This window comes from Erinaceus europaeus, chromosome X (genome assembly GCF_950295315.1).
Source record: "Erinaceus europaeus chromosome X, mEriEur2.1, whole genome shotgun sequence".
Classification (NCBI taxonomy): domain Eukaryota; kingdom Metazoa; phylum Chordata; class Mammalia; order Eulipotyphla; family Erinaceidae; genus Erinaceus; species Erinaceus europaeus.
In genome coordinates, this window is record NC_080185.1 from 64,628,970 (window position 1) to 64,647,568 (window position 18,599).

Consider the following 18,599-nt stretch of genomic DNA (forward strand, 5'->3'; position numbering starts at 1 on the left):
GTTCCATAAAATTAGAAACATTAATACATATTCAAGCATGTGTTTCTAATTGGTTTTTTACTATGGAAAAATTACAGGGTTATTGGTTTTTTTAATAGAACTGCATTCTCCCATGTCCTCAGAACTGAGTAGCAGCAGGTAATCCAGAAAAACTAAGTGGGCTGAAGTGCTGAGTGATTTTAGTTTTAGTGCAGTTGATGCTTAGTTATCTTTTTTGAAAATAATTAGTGAACAGGTCAATGCTTCAGTCTCTTCTGCTATTTATTCTCTTATAATTATGGATTTCTAGTTACTGTCCCTTTGATCTTTTCATATTCAGGGCAGGAAGTGCTCTAAATATAAATTGGTCATATGTTAAAAATCTTTTATGATTCCTTCTGACCAATTATAGAGAATAATAATTACAAAGTAGATACTGTGTGCATAACATATAGCCCTTCATCATATGCATTGAATGCTCTTATCAAAGACTAGAGTGTCAGCCTATGGATGTTCAAGGATGAGTAGACCAAGTACATTTGTAATTAATTTCCACCTGGTTCCCTTTTCAAAGTTGTAGGAGGTCTGTTAGTACCTATCCTAATTCACAAGAGTGTCATTCTCTCTTATTGAGACTATAGCACTTTTTTCTTGAGCATTCTTTTGTTGTTTGCACCCTGAGGAATGGATTATTCATTTTTCAGGTATTTCAGATGCATAATTTATGACCCATGGTGTGGCACAGCTACAGTTTCTGTCAGGACATACAAAGTATTAGAAATATCATGTAGGATCTCTATGGATATACCTTATATATTATGCTCTATGTCATGTACAGTGGTGTAGGGCTCTTATATAGTATGTTCATAGCAGTGTATGGTGAATTGATTTAGCAAGTGCTAAAAATTTTACTACAAACTCTTAAGCAGAAAGCTTTCATGTTCTTACCATAATTACACCCAAGTTTTATTAAGGCTCACTGTTTGATTCTTACTTTTTAAAAAATTGTCTTTTTCTTTTTTTTTAAATTTATTTATAAAAAGGAAATACTGACAAAACCATAGGATAAGAAGGGTACAACTCCACACAATTCCCACCAGCAGAACTCTGTATCCCATCCCCTCCCCTGATAGCTTTCCTATTCTTTAACCTTCTGGGAGTATGGACCCAAGGTCATTGTGGGATACAGAATGTGGAAGGTCTGATTTCTGCAATTGCTTCCCTGCTGAACATGGGCATTGACAGGTTGATCCATACTCCCAGCCTGTCTCTCTCTTTCCCTAGTGGGGCGGGGTTCTGGGGAATCAGAGCTCCAGGACACACTGGCACTAGCATAATGAATCTTACTTTTATCTTACCTTTTACATATCTTGCCTCTTCTTTATTTGAATCATTCTTTCTCCCATTCTCAATTACAACAAATCTGACCTTCTGATTATTATATTTGATTATACCACCTCAGTTACAGTCATTTAGGTTTTTCTACATGGTTGGTAAATATATTTTGACTGTACGTAAGGTTAAGGTCCAAGATCTAAACTGGACTGAATAGATGTGATCCTAGATCTGATATCCTAGACCTTTGATCACTTATTTAACTTTCATGTGTTTTTTTCTTTAATCGTAAATAGTAATATTAATAGCAATATGAATATTACCCATTAGAGTTTTGGTGATTAAAATTATTATTATTATTATTTTTTTTAACTTTAAAAAATTATTTATTTTAGCTTTTGTTGCCCTTGTTGTTTTTATTGTTGTTGTAGTTATCATTGTTGCCGTCATTGATGTCACTGTTAGGACAGAGAGAAATGGAGAGAGGAGGGGAAGACAGAGAGGGGGAGAGAAAGATAGACACCTACAGACCTGCTTCACCGTCTGTGAAGCAACTCCCTTGCAGGTGGGGAGCCAGGGGCTCAAACTGTGATCCTTACGCAGGTCCTTGCGCTTCATGCCACGTGAGCTTAACCCAGTGCGCTATCACCCAACTCCTGATTAAAATTATATTATGTGATATATTTAGAACAGTGCCCTAGGCATACTAATCTCTTAGCAAACGTTAGTTATTATTATTTCACTTTAACTACATGAGAGGAAAATATTCTGAAAAACATTTTCTTTGAGATAGTAGTTTCATGTTTATAGATCTTTATGCATTGATTACAAGTGAATGAAATCCAATGTTGGGAACCTGTTAGCATTGTTGAAGAAGGTCCATTATCTTTAAACATTTTTTTTCTCTCTCTCAGTCTGTGTTGGGCTATTTTGTCACTGTTGACTTCTATATGGAACTGACATCATCTTGGCTCTGAAATAATTATAAAGCTAAATCGATTAACATTGTAAATTATCATTTTTTAACCCAGCAGCTCCACCTTCAAGGACCTAGAAGGCAACAGCCTGAAGGACAGTGGACATGAGGAGAGTGACCAGACTGACAGTGAACATGATGTCCAGAGGAGCTTGTATTGTGATACTGCTGTCAATGATGTGCTGAACACCAGTGTAACTTCTATGGGGTCCCAGATGCCTGATCATGGTAAGAGCTGTGGCAATATAAGTTGTAATTTTTAATGCCAAAGAACCCTGATAGCTTGTTACTAGCAACACTGAACTATTTCACTGTAATCAGTGTGTTGCCAGTGTGACCACCAATTTATGCCTCAGTAGCATTTAAACGATTGTGAGATATCCAGACAATTAAATAGATGCTTTTTTGCTCTCCTTCAATAGATTTCCTGGTATTATATAATAATGTTTTTCATGTATTCTCTTTCATAATAACTTCACTGAACATACAAAAATGAGCAGATGCTTGCTCACTAGGGATAAATTCCAATTTTATTCTTTAGTTAATGAGTTCAACTGATCAATCAATCAGGTGCATAGAACATAGCATTGGTGAGATCACAGAGGTAGACTTTTCCTTAATGTACTAATTAACTTTGCCCAGAGAGAAACTCTATTATATGACTACAGATTATAAACTCTTTACTAGCTTAGAAATTATTAAACATTTTTTCTTTTTTTTATTTAAGAAAGGATTAATTAACAAAACCATAGGGTAGGAGGGGTACAACTCCACACAATTCCAGCCACCCAATCTCCATATCCCACCCCCTCCCCTGATAGCTTTCCCATTCTCTATCCCTCTGGGAGCATGGATCCAGGGTCATTGTGGGTTGCAGAAGGTAGAAGGTCTGGCTTCTGTAATTGCTTCCCCGCTGAACATGGGCGTTGACTGGTCGGTCCATACTCCTAGTCTGCCTCTCTCTTTCCCTAGTAGGGTATGTCTCTGGGGAAGTTGAGCTCCAGGGCACATTGGTGGGGTCTTCAATCCAGGGAAGCCTGGCCAGCATCCTGATGGCATCTGGAAGCTGGTGATTGAAAAGAGAGTTAACATATGAAGCCAAACCAATTGTTGAGCAATCATGGACCCAAAGCTTGGAATAGTGGAGAGGAAGTGTTAGGGAGGTACTCACTGCAAACTCTAGTGTACTTCTGCTTTCAGGTATATATTTTGCAGTAGTTTATGGGTACTTGTGAACATAAGCACTCTCTCACAGAAACTAGTGTATATCTAGGTTTTGGGACTTTGTTAGAAAGTGAACCACCTGAGATGAAATTAGAGTGTACTATAAAAGGAAAGGTCTCACCCGAGTAATGAAGTTCTTCTTGAGCGTTTGCCCTTCTTCCGTAGCCAGTCAACAGGTCAGGTTGAATGCTGTCAGGAGCTGCTTGTTGCTGGCTTTGAAAGTGACTGGGATCCAGGTGGATTCAGTCGGCTAGGAAGGATCGTCAGTTTCCCCAATGAATGGGTACTCACGGGATGCACCACAAGAAGGTGGATCCAATGCATCCCAGTAATGAAGTTGAAGGGTTGTCATTCCACACGTGAAGTCTCTGGACAAGTTTGAGGTGAAGCATGCTGAGGTGGCAATCATTGCGTTGGTTAGGTTGTGATTGGCAGATGCAATATTATTTGGTATGCATTGGGAGAGGCATACGGGAAAGTGGGCCCTATCCAAGGGCTCCAGGACTGGGGGAAGTAGGGGCTCTATAGTGGAGATGTGAGGTTCCCGCTGTCTTAGGGTTCAAAAAGACAATCGATAGTTAATGTTATCATCACATTATTTGGTAATTGGGTTAACTTTGAAAAGTCCTTTTGTTATCGTTTGCTGTACAGTATCCAGAATCTTGTATACAGCTGTGCTATTAAATGTTTCTAATCTACTTGGTTTAGGCTTTTGAGAGAATCCGCAAATCAAATACAAAGCCTATATATTAAAAAGACTCAGTTTGTGTTTTGAAAAACTTTGAGACATATAATTGATTTCCCCCCTCTCATATTAATTAACTACTGATTTGTATATCTACATTTTGCTAGGAGTATACATAAACACCATTCCCACCACCAAAAGACTGTGACCCATCCCTCCCACCCACTCCCACTCCCCACTGGCCCAGGAAGCTACAGGTATACCCCTCACCACAGGGTTTTTACTTTGGTGCCCTACTTATAATTTGATCAGGTCCTGCTTTTAGGTTCCCTTTCAGATCTTCTTCCTCAACTTCTGTTGATGAGTGGGATCATCCCATACTCATCTTTATCTTTCTGACTTAGATCACTTTACATAATTCCTTCTAGCTCTGTCCAAGATGGGTCAGCGAAGGTGGGTTCATTGTTCTTGATAGCTGCGTAGTATTCCATTGTGTATATATACCACAGCTCTCTCAGCCACTCATCTGGTGTTGGGCACCTGGGTTGCTTCCAGGTTTTAGCTATTATGAATTGTGCTGCTATGAACATAGGAGTACACACCTCTTTTTGGTTGGGTGTTATGGAGTCCTTGGGGTATAACCCCAGGAGAGGAATTACTGGATCATATGGAAGGTCCATGTCTAGCCTTCTGAGAGTTTTCCAGACTGCTCTCCACAGAGGCTGTACCAATTTACATTCCCACCAGCAGTGTAAAAGGGTTCCTCTGTCCCCACAATCTCTCCAGCATTAGTTGCTGCTGTCCTTTTTGATGCATGCCATTCTTACAGAAGTGAGGTGGTATCTTAGTGTTGTCTTAATTTGCATTTCTCTGACAATCAGTGACCTAGAGCAGTTTTTCATATGTTTGTTAACCTTTTGGATCTCCTCTGTAGTGAATGTTTTGTTCTTATTCTCTGCCCATTTTTGGATGGGGTCATTGGCTTTTTTGGTGCTAAGTTTGCTGAGCTCTTTATAGATTTTGGTGATTAGTTTCTTGTCTGATGTATGGCATGTGAAGATCTTCTCCCATTCTGTGAGGGGTCTCTCTGTTTGTTTAATAGTTTCTTTGGATGTGCAGAAGCTTTTCAATTTGATGTAGTCCCATTGTTTTTTTTTTTTTTTTCTGCTTTAGTCTTCCTTGCAATTGGGTTTGATTCATCAAAGATGTCCTTGAGGTTTAGGTGGGAAAGTGTTTTACCAATGTTTTCCTCTACGTATTTGATTGTTTCTGGTCTGACATCTAGGTCTTTGATCCATTTGGAGTTGATTTTTGTTTTTGGTGAGATAAAGTGGTTCAATTTCATTCTTCTGCATGTTACAACCCAGTTTTCCCAGCACCATTTATTGAAGAGAGCCTCCTTTTTCCATTTAATGCTTTGGACCCCCTTATCAAAGGTTAGATGTCCATAGGTGTGGGGATTTATTTCTGGGCTTTCAATTCTGTTCCACTGGTCTGTGTGCCTATTTTTGTTCCAGTACCATGCTGTTTTGATGATGATGGCTTTCTAATATAGTTTAAGGTCTGGGAGTGTGATGCCTCCATTTCTGTTTCTTTTCCTCAAGATGGTTTTGGCAATTCTAGGTGTTTTCAGGTTCCAGATAAATGATTGTAGTGTTTGTTCTATTCTCTTAAAGAAGCTTGGTGGAACTTTGATGCATTAAATTTGTATATGGCTCTGGGGAGAATATTCATTTTGATGATATTCATTCTTCCAATCCATGAACATGGGATATCTTTCCATTTCTTGGTATCAGTTTCTATTTCCTTGAGTAGCGACTCATAGTTTCAGCATACAAGTCTTTCACTTCTTTGGTCAACTTTATTCCTAGGTATTTGATTGATTTTGCTGAAACAGTAAATGGGAGTGATTTCTGGATGTCTTCTTCTTCTTTAGATTTAGTGTTTGCGTAAAGAAATGCCACTGATTTTTGTACATTGATTTTGTAGCCTGATACCTTGCTATATTGCCTAATAACTTCCAGTAATTTTCTGCTGTATTCTTTAGGTCTTTCTATGTATACCATCATATCATCTGCAAATAGTGAGAGCTTGACTTCTTCTCTTCCAATCTGTATTCCTTTGATTTCTTTCTCTTGCCTGATTGCTATGGCAAGAACTTCCAATACTATGTTGAAGAGTAACGGTGAGAGTGGACAGCCCTGTCTAGTTCCCGGTATGAGGGGGAATGCTTTCAGCTTCTGTCCATTGTGTATGATGTTGGCTGTAGGTTTGCTATATATAGACCCCACTATCTTGAGGAATTTCCCATCTATTCCAATTTTTGTAGAATTTTGAGCATGAATTGGTTTTGGATCTTGTCAATGGCTTTCTCTGCATCTATTGAGATAATCATGTGGTTTTTGGCTTTGCTTTTATCGATGTGGTGAATGCCAGTGATTGACTTACAGATGTTTAACCAGCCTTGCATTCCTGGGATGAATCCCACTTGGTCGTGATGAATAATCCTTTTGATATGTTGCTGTATCCGGTTGGCCAAGATCTTGTTTAATATTTTGGCATCTATGTTCATCAGAGATATTGGTCTGTAGTTTTCCTTTTTTGTTCTGTCCCTATCAGCTTTTGGTGTCAGGGTGATGTTGGCTTCATAGAAGGTGGAAGGGAGTATTCCTGTTTCTTCAATCTTATGGAATAGCTTAAGAAGTATGGGTACTAACTGTTTCCTAAAAGTTTTGTAGAATTCATTTGTGAAGCCATCTGGTCCAGGAATTTTGTTATTGGGGAGATCCTTAATAACGGTTTCAATTTCTTTGTCTGTGATTGGTGCATTTAGATTTTGTAGTTCTTCTTGGTTCAGTTTTGGAAGGGCATACGCTTTAGGAATTGTTCCATTTCTTCCTGATACTCTAGCTTGGTGGCGTATAGTTCTTTATAGAAGTTTTGCAGGATTCTCTGGATTTCTGTGGTGTCAGTTGTGATATCTCCTCCATCGTTTACAATTCTATCAATTTGAGTCTTCTCTCTTTTTTGTTTGGTGAGTCTGACTAGGGGTTTGTCACTTTTGTTTAATCTTTAAAGAACCAACATTTGGCTTCATTGATCTTTTGTATGGTTCTTTTATTTTCGATGTGGTTTGTTTCTGCTCTGACTTTAGTGAGTTCTGTCCTTCTGGATGCTTTAGGGTTCCTTTGTTCCTCTTCCTCTAAGTCCTTGAGGTGTGCAGTAAGGTTGTTCATTTGAGCTTCTTCTTGGTGTTTAATATGTGATTGTATGGCTATGTTTCCCTCTCAGTACTGCTTTAGCTGTGTCCCAAATATTTTGATAGGTTGTGTCTTCATTTTCATTTGTTTCCAGGAACATTTGTGTTTCCTGCTTGAGTGAATCTCTCATCCAGTGGTTCTTAAGGAGTATGTTGTTTAGTTTCCAAATTCTGTGACTTTTAATAATTGTCTGTTTGTTGTTAAAGGGACAAATTATTTTTAAAGATTTATTATGTTAAAACATTGTTTAAAAATCCAACTAAATTTAGACCCTCAATTATAACAGTGCATCATTATGTATGCTTTAATTCTTCAGAAACATAAATTTGCCGTTGAAATTTGAGTTGACTCACTCTATGGGATATTACACTTACACGACAGAGTCTGAACTGTGTATCACGTCCTACTTGGGTATTATTTTTAAATATTTTCTCTGTCCATATGTATGTACAACCTTCTACTCGCTTTGTTTAATCACTAGTATTTCTAAGAAAATATTTTAAAGATTAAATAGAAGAACGGATCTAATGTCATCATTTTGTGAAGGAAATTTTGAGTTTTTTCTCCTGAACAAGCTTACTGATTGTATATATATATATATATATATATATATATATATATATATATATATATATGTATGTATATTGTTGTTAAAATTCGGAGGCTCTTGCCGGGCCAGCTAGCTTCACAGCGGGTAACAGAGACGCGGAGACAATGGCTGGGCAGGGAAGCTGTATTTCTTTATTCAGGAACAATGATTCATAAACTAAGACAAACTAATCACCAAACAGAACTCTGCTGTCTCTTTGCAGCAGCACAAGCACTCCCTCTTACTCTTGAACTCAGGAACTCTCCAACTCTAGAACTCTCCGAACTCAGGAACCCAGGAACTCTCTCTCTCTGGCACTCTCTCTTACTCTGAAACCCTGAAACTCTCGAACTCAGGAACTCTCAGACTCAGGAACTCAGGAACTCTCGGACTCAGGAACTCAGGAACTCTTGGACTCAGGAACCCTCTCTCGGGGTCTCTTGGGGCGGGGCCAAGCAGGCCCGCGAAATTAACAGGACTCATCCAATTCTCTTGGCGGGGGAGGGCTAGAACAAACCAATGTAAAGCATACGACAATTCCCCCTTTTCTTTTTAACTAAATGACTATAGTATCAAGGGTGTGGGGTGAACAGAAACATATATAACAAAAACCAGCATGTTGCCAAGGGAAGGCCTGAGGGGGCCATATCTGAAAAAAAAAACATTTATTTCCTCTGGGGGGCTACTTGCCTCGATGGGCAATTGCATGGGGGCGGGGAATGGCCTAGAGTCCCACAGGCAGCTGGCTGCAACTTACTTACTATGAAACAAAACTTGTTATTAGCATATCTACTGCATGATCCAAAGTTTCTAACAGAGAAGGAATTTGAGACTTTTACATATCAACAAGGTCTTTTAACCTTTTGTTACATCCATTCAAGATGGAGACACACCCTAGGTGTGGGCCGGAGAGGAAACCTCAGGCATGAGAATAATTAGCATAGCCATTGTGCGATCTACCATTTCTAATAGAGAAGGTAGTGTTTTACATATCAACAAGTCTATTTAACCTTTTTTTTAGGCCAACTTAGTTAAAATATATTGATTGTTAACTAATTTTTACCTCAGACTTTAAATGTAAGTTAATTTTATCTTTATGAGAATTACATTGAAAACCTTTTTTATTTAACTTTGACTAGTAAGAATTTAGCCTTAAAGCTACTGTTTACCAAACTTTAAACATATACATAAACATGGTCATTAATACACAAGGAGAGAAACCTTTGTTACGAAGACATGTCATTTTAAACACGAATTTAAATCTGTACTGTCTTAGTGGTTGGTGGGGGGGTCACCATTCGGAGGTGGCTTCCTGCGCAGCTCCATTCCTGAGCAGCTCCACTTCTAGGAATTGCAGGTTGCGATCTCTGCACGAATCTCTGCGTACTCCAGCTTGTCTGTCTTCAGACCGGACCGGCGGCTGGAGATCTCATGTGCCCAGTTTCGGCAGGGAGCCCGGGGGTCCGGGAGGCCCGGGATGGTTCCAGAATTCATAGAAAGAGGGCAGGCAGGCCATCTTTGTAGAAGGCGTGAGCCTAGGTGCCCAGGGGTGGCGGCCATGATAGGCCGCCGCGGCCCTGTCCCATGGCCCTGCCATGTCTGCTGCCCTGTTCGCAGTGGCCCAGCAGCGTGGAGGGATCACGCGTCCAGTGCCCTGCGCCACGCGGTGGAGAGCCGGCTCCTGTGGCCTGGCCTCGGGCTCCAGGGACTCTTGTGTGCTGGCCTTGGCCTCCTGTAGGCTGCAGGGCTGCGGGGCTGCGGGGCTGTGGGCGCGGTGCACGGGGTTGTCTGGGCGCAGCCGGCTGGCTGGCTGTTTAACCAGGTGGAAACAGCAGCTCCGCGCCTCGCCTCCCTCCTGCTGGCTCTTCCCGCTGGCTGTTCTGAGTTCACCCGAGCGAGTGGAAACCACAGAGTGGTCCAGAGATAAATGTTCCAGAAACAGCAAAACAGTCTCGTGAAGAAAGAGCAAAGGCCTTTGGAGATCTCTTCACAAGCAGAAGAGAAGGCCATAGTGCATAGGTAGCCAAATTGTCTTTACTTATCTGAGAGATGAGCAGGTCAGGTCCACGTGGGCGCCATTTGTTGTTAAAATTTTTGGAGGCTCTTGCCGGGCTGGCTTGCTTCGCGGCGGGTAACAGAGACGCGGAGACAACGGCTGGGCAGGGAAGCTGTATTTCTTTATTCAGGAACAACGATTCATAAACTAAGACAAACTAATCACCAAACAGAACTCTGCTGTCTCTTTGCAGCGGCACAAGCACTCCCTCTTACTCTTGAACTCAGGAACTCTCCAACTCTAGAACTCTCCGAACTCAGGAACCCAGGAACTCTCTCTCTCTGGCACTCTCTCTTACTCTGAAACCCTGAAACTCTCGAACTCAGGAACTCTCAGACTCAGGAACTCTCGGACTCAGGAACCCTCTCTCGGGGTCTCTTGGGGCGGGGCCAAGCAGGCCCGCGAAATTAACAGGACTCATCCAATTCTCTTGGCGGGGGGAGGGCTAGAACAAGCCAATGTAAAGCATACGACTATATATATATAACAATTATTTATAAAATTGTTTTATACATATATAAAACAATTATTTATAAAATGAAATAGAGACAAGAACCATAGGACAAAAGAGGTACAACTCCACACAATTCCCACCACCAGAACTCAATATCCCATCCCCTCCCCTGATAGTTTCCCCATTCTTTAATTTTTTATCAGTGGTTGTTTTTTAATTTATTTTAATTAATTAATTTATTTATTAAAAAAGGAGACATTAACAAAACCGTAGGATAGGAGGGGTACAATTCCACACAATTCCCACCACCAGATCTCTATATCCCATCCCCTCTCCCGATAGCTTTCTTATTCTTTATCCCTCTGGGGGTTTGGACCCAATGTCATTGTGGGATGCAGAAAGTGGAAGGTCTGGATTCTGTAATTGCTTCCCCATGGAATATTGGCACTGACTGGTTGATCCATACTCCCAAAAAAAGCAAATAACCCCATCCAAAAATGGGCAGAGGATATGAACAGAACATTCACTACAGAAGAGATACAAAAGGCTCACCATCACATGAAAAATTGCTCCAGGTCGTTGATTGTCAGAGAAATACAAATAACGAAAACATTGAGATACCACCTCACCTCTGTGAGAATGACATACATCAAAAAGTACAGCAGCAACAAATGCTGAAGATGCTGTGGGGATGGAAGAACCTTTCTGCATTGCTGGTGGGAATGTAAATTGGTCCAGTCTCTGTGGAGAGCAGTCAGGAGAGCTCTCACAAGGCTAGACATGGACCTTCCATATGACCCAGTAATTTCTCTCTTAGGGATATACCCCAAGGACTCAGGGCACATTGGTGGGTTCATCTGCCTAGGGAAGTCTGGTTGGCATCACAGTAGCATATGGAACCTGGTGGCTGAAAGAAGAATTAATATATAAGACCAAACAAATTGTTCATGAGTAATCATGAACCAAAAGGCTGGATTAGTGCAGATGAAGATTTGGAGGTCTCCGTTTTGTAGATAGTAGGCCTATTTTAGTTATATTCCAAAGGTCCCATGACTATACTTTTTTTTTTTCTGAGCCTGACATCTGATATACAAGTGGACTCAAGTTATTGTCTGGGGAGATAATGTCATGGTTGGAAAAAGAACCTAAAACCTGGATCAGGGACGAGAGTATCCCCCAAATATGAGAAAGTTGTATAAATATTGTTGACTGTAAATCCCATCGATTTGATACTCAGCTTAGGAGCCTATGTGACCTCTGCATCCCTGTAGATCTGAGCTCACATTCTGTGGTCATGAATAGGAATGATCCAAGTTGCCTCAATTTCAGAACCCATCTTCCTCAGGTAGAAGATAGAGTATATTCTCCATTCTCCCTGCAGAGGATGGAACATTCTCTACCATGTTTGATCCATCTTGAGGACAAGGTCCTATGGGGGTCCCACAAAGTGGTTTATTTTGTTGTTCCTGATAGAGATGACCAGTAACAATGGGGATAGGGATTTAGTCGAGGTCTTGGTCCATCTTGTCTACTTGGGAATCTCAGGACTCACCAACTAGGGCCCCAGCTGCTGGGGTGGCCTGATAGTGACTAAAGAGTCATCATTAAAGTATGCCAGTCCTTACTCCGATAAGGTTAGCTTTGGAGTGACTGAACTAAGTGTAATAGGAGGTAGGTGAGGAGGTTATCTACTTTTTTTTTTTAATTTAAGAAAGGAGACATTAACAAAACCATAAAATAAGAGGAATACAATTACACACAATTCCCATAACCTTGTCTCCATACCCCATTCCCTCCCCTGATAGCCTTCCCATTCTCTATCTCTCTGGGAATATGGATCCAGGGTCCTTGTTGGTTGCAGAGGGTGGAAGGTTTGGCTTCTGTAATTGCTTCCCTTCACTGGTCGATACATCCAGTCTGTCTCTCTCTTTCCCTAGTAGTGTGGGGCTCTGAGAAAGTGGAGCTCCAGTACACATTGATGGTGTCGTCTGTCCAGGGAAGTATGGTCAGCATCTTGCTGGCATCCGGAACCTGGTGGCTGAAAAGAGAGTTAACATACAAAGCCAAACAAACTGTTGAACAATCATGGACCTAAAGACTGGAATAGTGCAGACAAAGTGTTGGGGGGTATTCCCTGCATGCTCTTGTGTACTTCTGCTTTCAGGTATATATTCTTCCCCTAGTTTATGGGCACGGGTGAACCTATGCTCTATCTCAGGGGACCTGGACTATATCTAGGTTTGGGGACTTTATTAGGGAGTGGAACACCTAGAATGGAATTAGAGAATACTATGAACGGAAAGGTCTCACCCGAGTGATGAAGCTAAAGGTTTGTCATTCCACACCTGAAGTCTCTGGTTACAGTCTGAAGTGAAGCATGCTGGGGTTGCACTTGTTGCATTGATTAGGTTGCGATCTGCGGATGCAATATTATTTGATTTGAATTGAGAGCATCATGCAGAAAAGTGGGCTTCACCCTAAGGTTCCAGGACTGGGGAAAATGTAGGCTCTATAGTGGAAATGTGAGGTTCCTGTTGTCTTAGGGTTCAAGAAGACAATGGATAGTCATTGTTTTTGTCACATTATTTGGTGATAGGGTTAACTTTGGAAAGTCCCTTTGATAGGGTTTGGGGTATAATACCCAGCATCTTGTATATAGCTGTGCTATCGGTTGCTTCTGTTCTCCCTGGTCTAGGCTTTTGGGAGAGACAACATATCAAAGACCGTCTATGTATTAAAAAGACTCAGTCTGTGTTTTAAGAAGTTCTAGACATATGATCAATTTTCGCCTCTCATATTAATTAAATAGTGGTTTATATGTTTACACTTTAATAGGATTGTACATAAACACCACTTCCACCACCAAAAGACTATGTCCCATCCCCACCACCCACTCCCTCTTCCCACCCCCCCGCCATGCTGGGAAGCCCAATGGGCACCCTCCCGTTCACCATAGGGTTTTTACATTGGTGCCCTGCTTTCGATTTAATCGGATCCCGATTTTAGTTTCCCTTTGTGTTCTTCTTTCTCAACTTCTGTTGATGAGTGGGGACATCCCATACTCATCTTCATCTTTCTGACTTAGCTGACTTAACATAATTCTTTCTATCTCTGTCCAAGATGGGTCAGATAAGGTGGGCTCATTGTTCTTAATAGCTGCATAGTATTCCATTGTGTATATGTACCACAGCTTTCTCAGTCAATCATCTGCTGTTAGGCTCCTGGGTTCCTTCCAGGTTTTAGCTATTATGAATTGTGCTGCTATGAACATAGATGTGCACACATATTTTTGGTTGGGCATTATGGAATCCTTGGGGTATATCCCCAGGAGAGGAATTACCGGGTCATATGGAACATCTATATATAGCCTTGTGAGATTTCTCCAGACTTCTCTCCAGAGAGGCTGGACCAATTTACATTCCCACCAGCAGTGTAGAAGGGTTCCTCTGTCCCCACAGCCTCTCCAACATTTGTTGCTGCTGTCCCTTTTGATGTATACCATTCTCACAGGAGTGAGGTGGTGTCTCATTGTTGTCTTTATTTGCATTTCTCTGACAATCAGTGACCTGGAACAGTTTTTCATATGTTTGTTAGCCTTTTGTATTTCCTCTGAAGTGAATGTCTTGTTCATATCCTCTGCCCATTTTTGGATGGAGTCATTTGCTTTTTTTTGGTGCTAAGTTTGCTGAGTTCTTTGTGTATTTTGGTGGTTAGTCTCTTGTCTGATGTTTGGCATGTGAAGATCTTCTCCCATTCTGTGATGGGTCTCTTTGTTTGTGTGATAGTTTCTTTGGCTGTGCAGAAGCCTTTCAATTTGATGTAGTCCCATTGGTTTGTTTCTGCTTTAGTCTTCCTTGCAGTTGGGTTTATTTCTTCAAAGATGTCCTTGAGGTTTAGGTGGGAAAGTGTTTTACCAATGTTTTCCTCTAAGTATTTGATAGTTTCCAGTCTGAAATCCAGGTCTTTGATACATTTGGAGTTGATTTTTGTTTCTGGTGAGATAAGGTGGTTCAGTTTCCTTCTGCATGTTACAACCCAGTTTTCCCAGCACCATTTATTGAAGAGAGCCTCCTTCTTCTATTTAATACTTTGGGCCCCCTTATCAAAGATTAGATGTCCATAGGTGTGGGGGGTTATTTACTTTTAAGTAGACACTATTTCATTAGGTACTTTAAGGTGGCTTTTTAGGTCTTTCTGTTTGCTTGCTGCAGATACTGACTCACTGCAGACTATTGTATATTTTTGCTTTTAGATATGTATTTTTCCATATATTATGGATACATGTGAACATATGCTCTATCTCATGAGACCTGGTCTATATCTAGGTTTTGGGACTTTGTTTTGAAGTGAACCGCCTGAAATGGAATCAGAGAATCCTATGAAAGGAAAGGTCTCACCAGAGTAATGAGGTTGAAGGGTTGACATTCCACTCCTGAGGTTCTTGGACACAGTCTGAAGTGAAGCTTGCTGAGGTGGTATTGGTTGTGTTCAATAGTTTGAGATCAGCAGATTCAGTATCATTTTGTTATGAATTGTGAGAAGCATGCAGGAAATTGAACCTCACCCTAGAGTTTCCAGGACTGGGGGAAATATAGACTCTATAGAAGAAGTGGGAGGATCCTGTTGTCTTAGGATTCAAGAAGGCAATAGATAGTTATTGCTGCAATCAAATTATTTGGCAATTGGGTTAACTTTGAAAATCCCTTTGTTAGCATTTGATGTATCATATACAACATCACCATAATTTGTGTCCTTTGACATTATTTGTATGTAGCTGTGTCATATATAGTAATGCCACCGGTTGTTTCTGTTCTCCCTGGCCTAAGGTTTTTAGGGAGTCAACGTTTAAGAAACTCGGCCTATGGTCTCTGCATTAAAAAGTTTGAGACATTCAATCAATTTTCCCCTCTCATATTAATTAAATAGTGATTTATATGTGTACAGGTTAATGGGAGTGTGCATAAACACCATTCCCACCACCAAAAAATTGTGTCCCATCCCATTCTCCCCCCAGCACCCCCAGTGAAGCCAAGCATCCACCCTCACCGTCAACCCAGTGATTTTTACTTTGGTTTCCTACTCCACACTCGGACAAATCCTGCTTTGAGTTTTCCTTTATGTTCTTCTTTCTCAATTTCTCTTTATGAGTGGGATCATCCCATACTCATCTTTGTCTTTCTGACTTAGCTCACTTAATATAATTCCTTTTTGCTCCATCCATGATGGGTCAGAGAAGGTGGGTTCATTGTTCTTAAAAGATGCATAATATTCTATTGTGTATATATACCACAACTTTCTCAGCCACTCATCTGTTGTTGGGCACTTGGGTTGCTTCCAGGTATTATGAATTGTTCTGCTATGAATATAGATGTCAACATATCTTTTTGGTTGGACATTATGGAATCCTTGGGGTATATCCCTTGGAGAGGAATTACTGGGTCATATGGCAGGTCCATGTCTAGACTTATGAGAGTTTTCCAGTCTGCTTTCCACAGAGGCTGGACCAATTTACATTCCCACCAGCAGTGCAGAAGGGTACCTTTGTTCCCACAGCTTCTCTAGCAATTGTTGCTGCTGTCCTTTTTGATGTATGCCATTCTCACAGGGGTGAGGTGGTATCTCAATGTTGTCTTTATTTATTATTATTATTATTTTATTTTATTTTTTTTATACATAGACACCATTACCACAACCAAAAGACTGTGTCCCATCCCACCACCATCTCCCCCACTCCATCACTGGTGAAGCTGAATATCCACCCTCACCCTCAGCCCAAAGTTTTTACTTTGGTATGCTGCTTCAAATTTAGTCAAATCCTGCTTTCAGTTTCCCTTTCTGTTCTTCTTTGTCAACTTCTGTTTATGAGTGAGATCATCCTACCTCCATCCAAGATGGGTCAGAAAAGGTGAGTTCATTGTTCTTAATATCTGCATAGTATTCCGTTGTGTATATATACCACAGCTTTCTCAGCCACTCATCTGTTGTTGGGCACGTGGGTTGCTTCTAGGTTTTAGCTATTATGAATTGTGCTGATATGAACATAGGTGTACACTTATCTTTTTGGTTGGGTGTTATGGAGTCCTTGGGGTATATCCTCAGGAGAGGAATTGCTGTTCAGTATTGTGGCATCTATGTTCATCAGAGATATTGTTCTGTAGTTTTCTTTTTTTTTGTTGTTGTTGTATCCCTATCTGCTTTTTGTATCAGGGTGATGTTGGCTTCATAGAAGGTGAAAGGGAGTGTTCCTGTTTCTTCAATATTATGGAAGAGCTTTAGAAGTATAGGTATTAACTGTTTCCTGAAGGTTTTGTAGAATTCATTTGTGAAGCCATCTCTTCCAGGACTTCTGTTGTTGGGAAAACTCTTAATAACTGTTTTGATTGCTTTGTCTGTGATTGGTGCATTTATGTTATTTTGTTATTCCTAATTCAGTTTTTGGAATGGTTTATTTTTCTAGAAGTTCCTTCATTTCTTCCAGATTCTCTAGCTTGTTGGTGTATATTTCTTCATAAAAATTTCTGGATTTCTGTGATGTCCATTGTGATTACAATTCTATTTATTTGATTCTTCTCCCCACTCTTTTTTTAGTGAGTGTGGCTAGAGGTTTGTCAATTTTGTTTAATTGACCAAAGAACCGACACTTGGCTTCATTGATCTTTTGGATGGTTCTATTATTTTCGATGTTGTTTATATCTGCTCTAATTTTAGTTATTTCAGTCTGTCTGGTTGTTTTAGGGTTCCTTTGTTTCTCTTCTTCTAAGTCCTTAAGACGTGCAGTAAGGTCGTTTATTTGAGCTTTTTCATGTTCTTTAATATGTAATTTTATGGCTATGAGTTTCCCTCTCAATACTGCTTTAGCTGTGTCCCAAATATTTTGATAGCTTGTGTCTTCATTTTCATTTGTTTCCAGGAACATTTGAATTTATTGCTTGAGTGTCTCTCTAACCCAGTGCTTCTTAAGCAGTATATTGTTTAGTTTCTAAATTCTGTGTCTTTTAGTAATTTTCTGTTTGTTGTTAAATGTTAGCTTTACTCCACTGTGGTCTAAGAAGATACTTGGGATGGTTTTAATGCTCTTGAAATTTTTGATGCTGTCTTTGTGGCCTAACATGTGGTCTATCCTTGAGGAAGTGTTGTGTGGATTTGAAAAGAATGTGTATTCCAGTTTTGGGGGGTGAAGATCTCTGAAAATTTCCAGGAGGTCTAGTTTGTCCATCTGTTCATTTAATTTTCTTGTTTCTTTGTTGATTCTCTGCTTCATTGATCTAAGTATGAGAGTGGGGTGTTGAAATCTCCCACTATTATTTTTTTACTATCAATGTATTTTTGTAGTTCTTTTAGTAGATGTAGCTACTGATTCTTAACTGTGAAATTCAAATTGCTTAGGCACTGTTTTCAAGTGTGCTGTAGGATCAATCAGCTGTGGGGACCAGGGGCTTTTACCTGCGTCCTGTGCACTGTGGTGGTGCACCTGTTAAGTGCAGACATTGAGTCATTTTGTTTTTAGGTATCAAGACAGAGAAACACCCTAGCTCTAAAGATTCCTCAATTGTGGTAGGGGTAGGATCAAACCTGCATCTCAGTCATGGCAAAGCAAATGCACTGTTTAGGTGAACTATTTTTATAGCCCTATCTTATACTTTCTACTGGCATATGACACTTTTAGAATGCTCTCTCTATATAGCTCACCACTCACTTGAAAAATATGTGCTGCCATTAAGCAGATTTTACCATCTGATTTAGTTTCTGAAGTTATTTGTTGTTGAGCTTGGTGCTGAATCTATTAACTAATAATATTCCTTTCCTGAATGTGAGTTGTTTGGAAAAATTGCCACTTCCCAGAAAAGACAATATTTTTGTCTGATGTAATTTGTATAGATCATCTCTAAGAAAAGTGAGAATTAAGGTGGGCAGATGTGCCAGAGTTATATAAGCTTGTTGTAGAGTTGTGGGTATCAGTGGACTTTAGTTACTACCTATTAGGATTACTTTTGGTTTGACTGGTTCTAGGGTTAACCGCCTTCTGTCTCTTCCTTGCTTC

General features: G+C 40.3%; 1 protein-coding gene across 1 annotated transcript in view; it reads left to right on the forward strand.

Moving 5' to 3' along the window:
• The window catches only part of PCDH19 (protocadherin 19), a 262,828-nt gene that overhangs the window by 143,377 nt on the left and 100,852 nt on the right, over positions 1 to 18,599 (forward strand). The window contains exon 5 of the mRNA XM_007535259.2: positions 2,346 to 2,518. Within this exon, the coding sequence (XP_007535321.1) occupies positions 2,346 to 2,518 (173 nt within the window). The remainder of the gene's footprint in view (positions 1 to 2,345; positions 2,519 to 18,599) is intronic.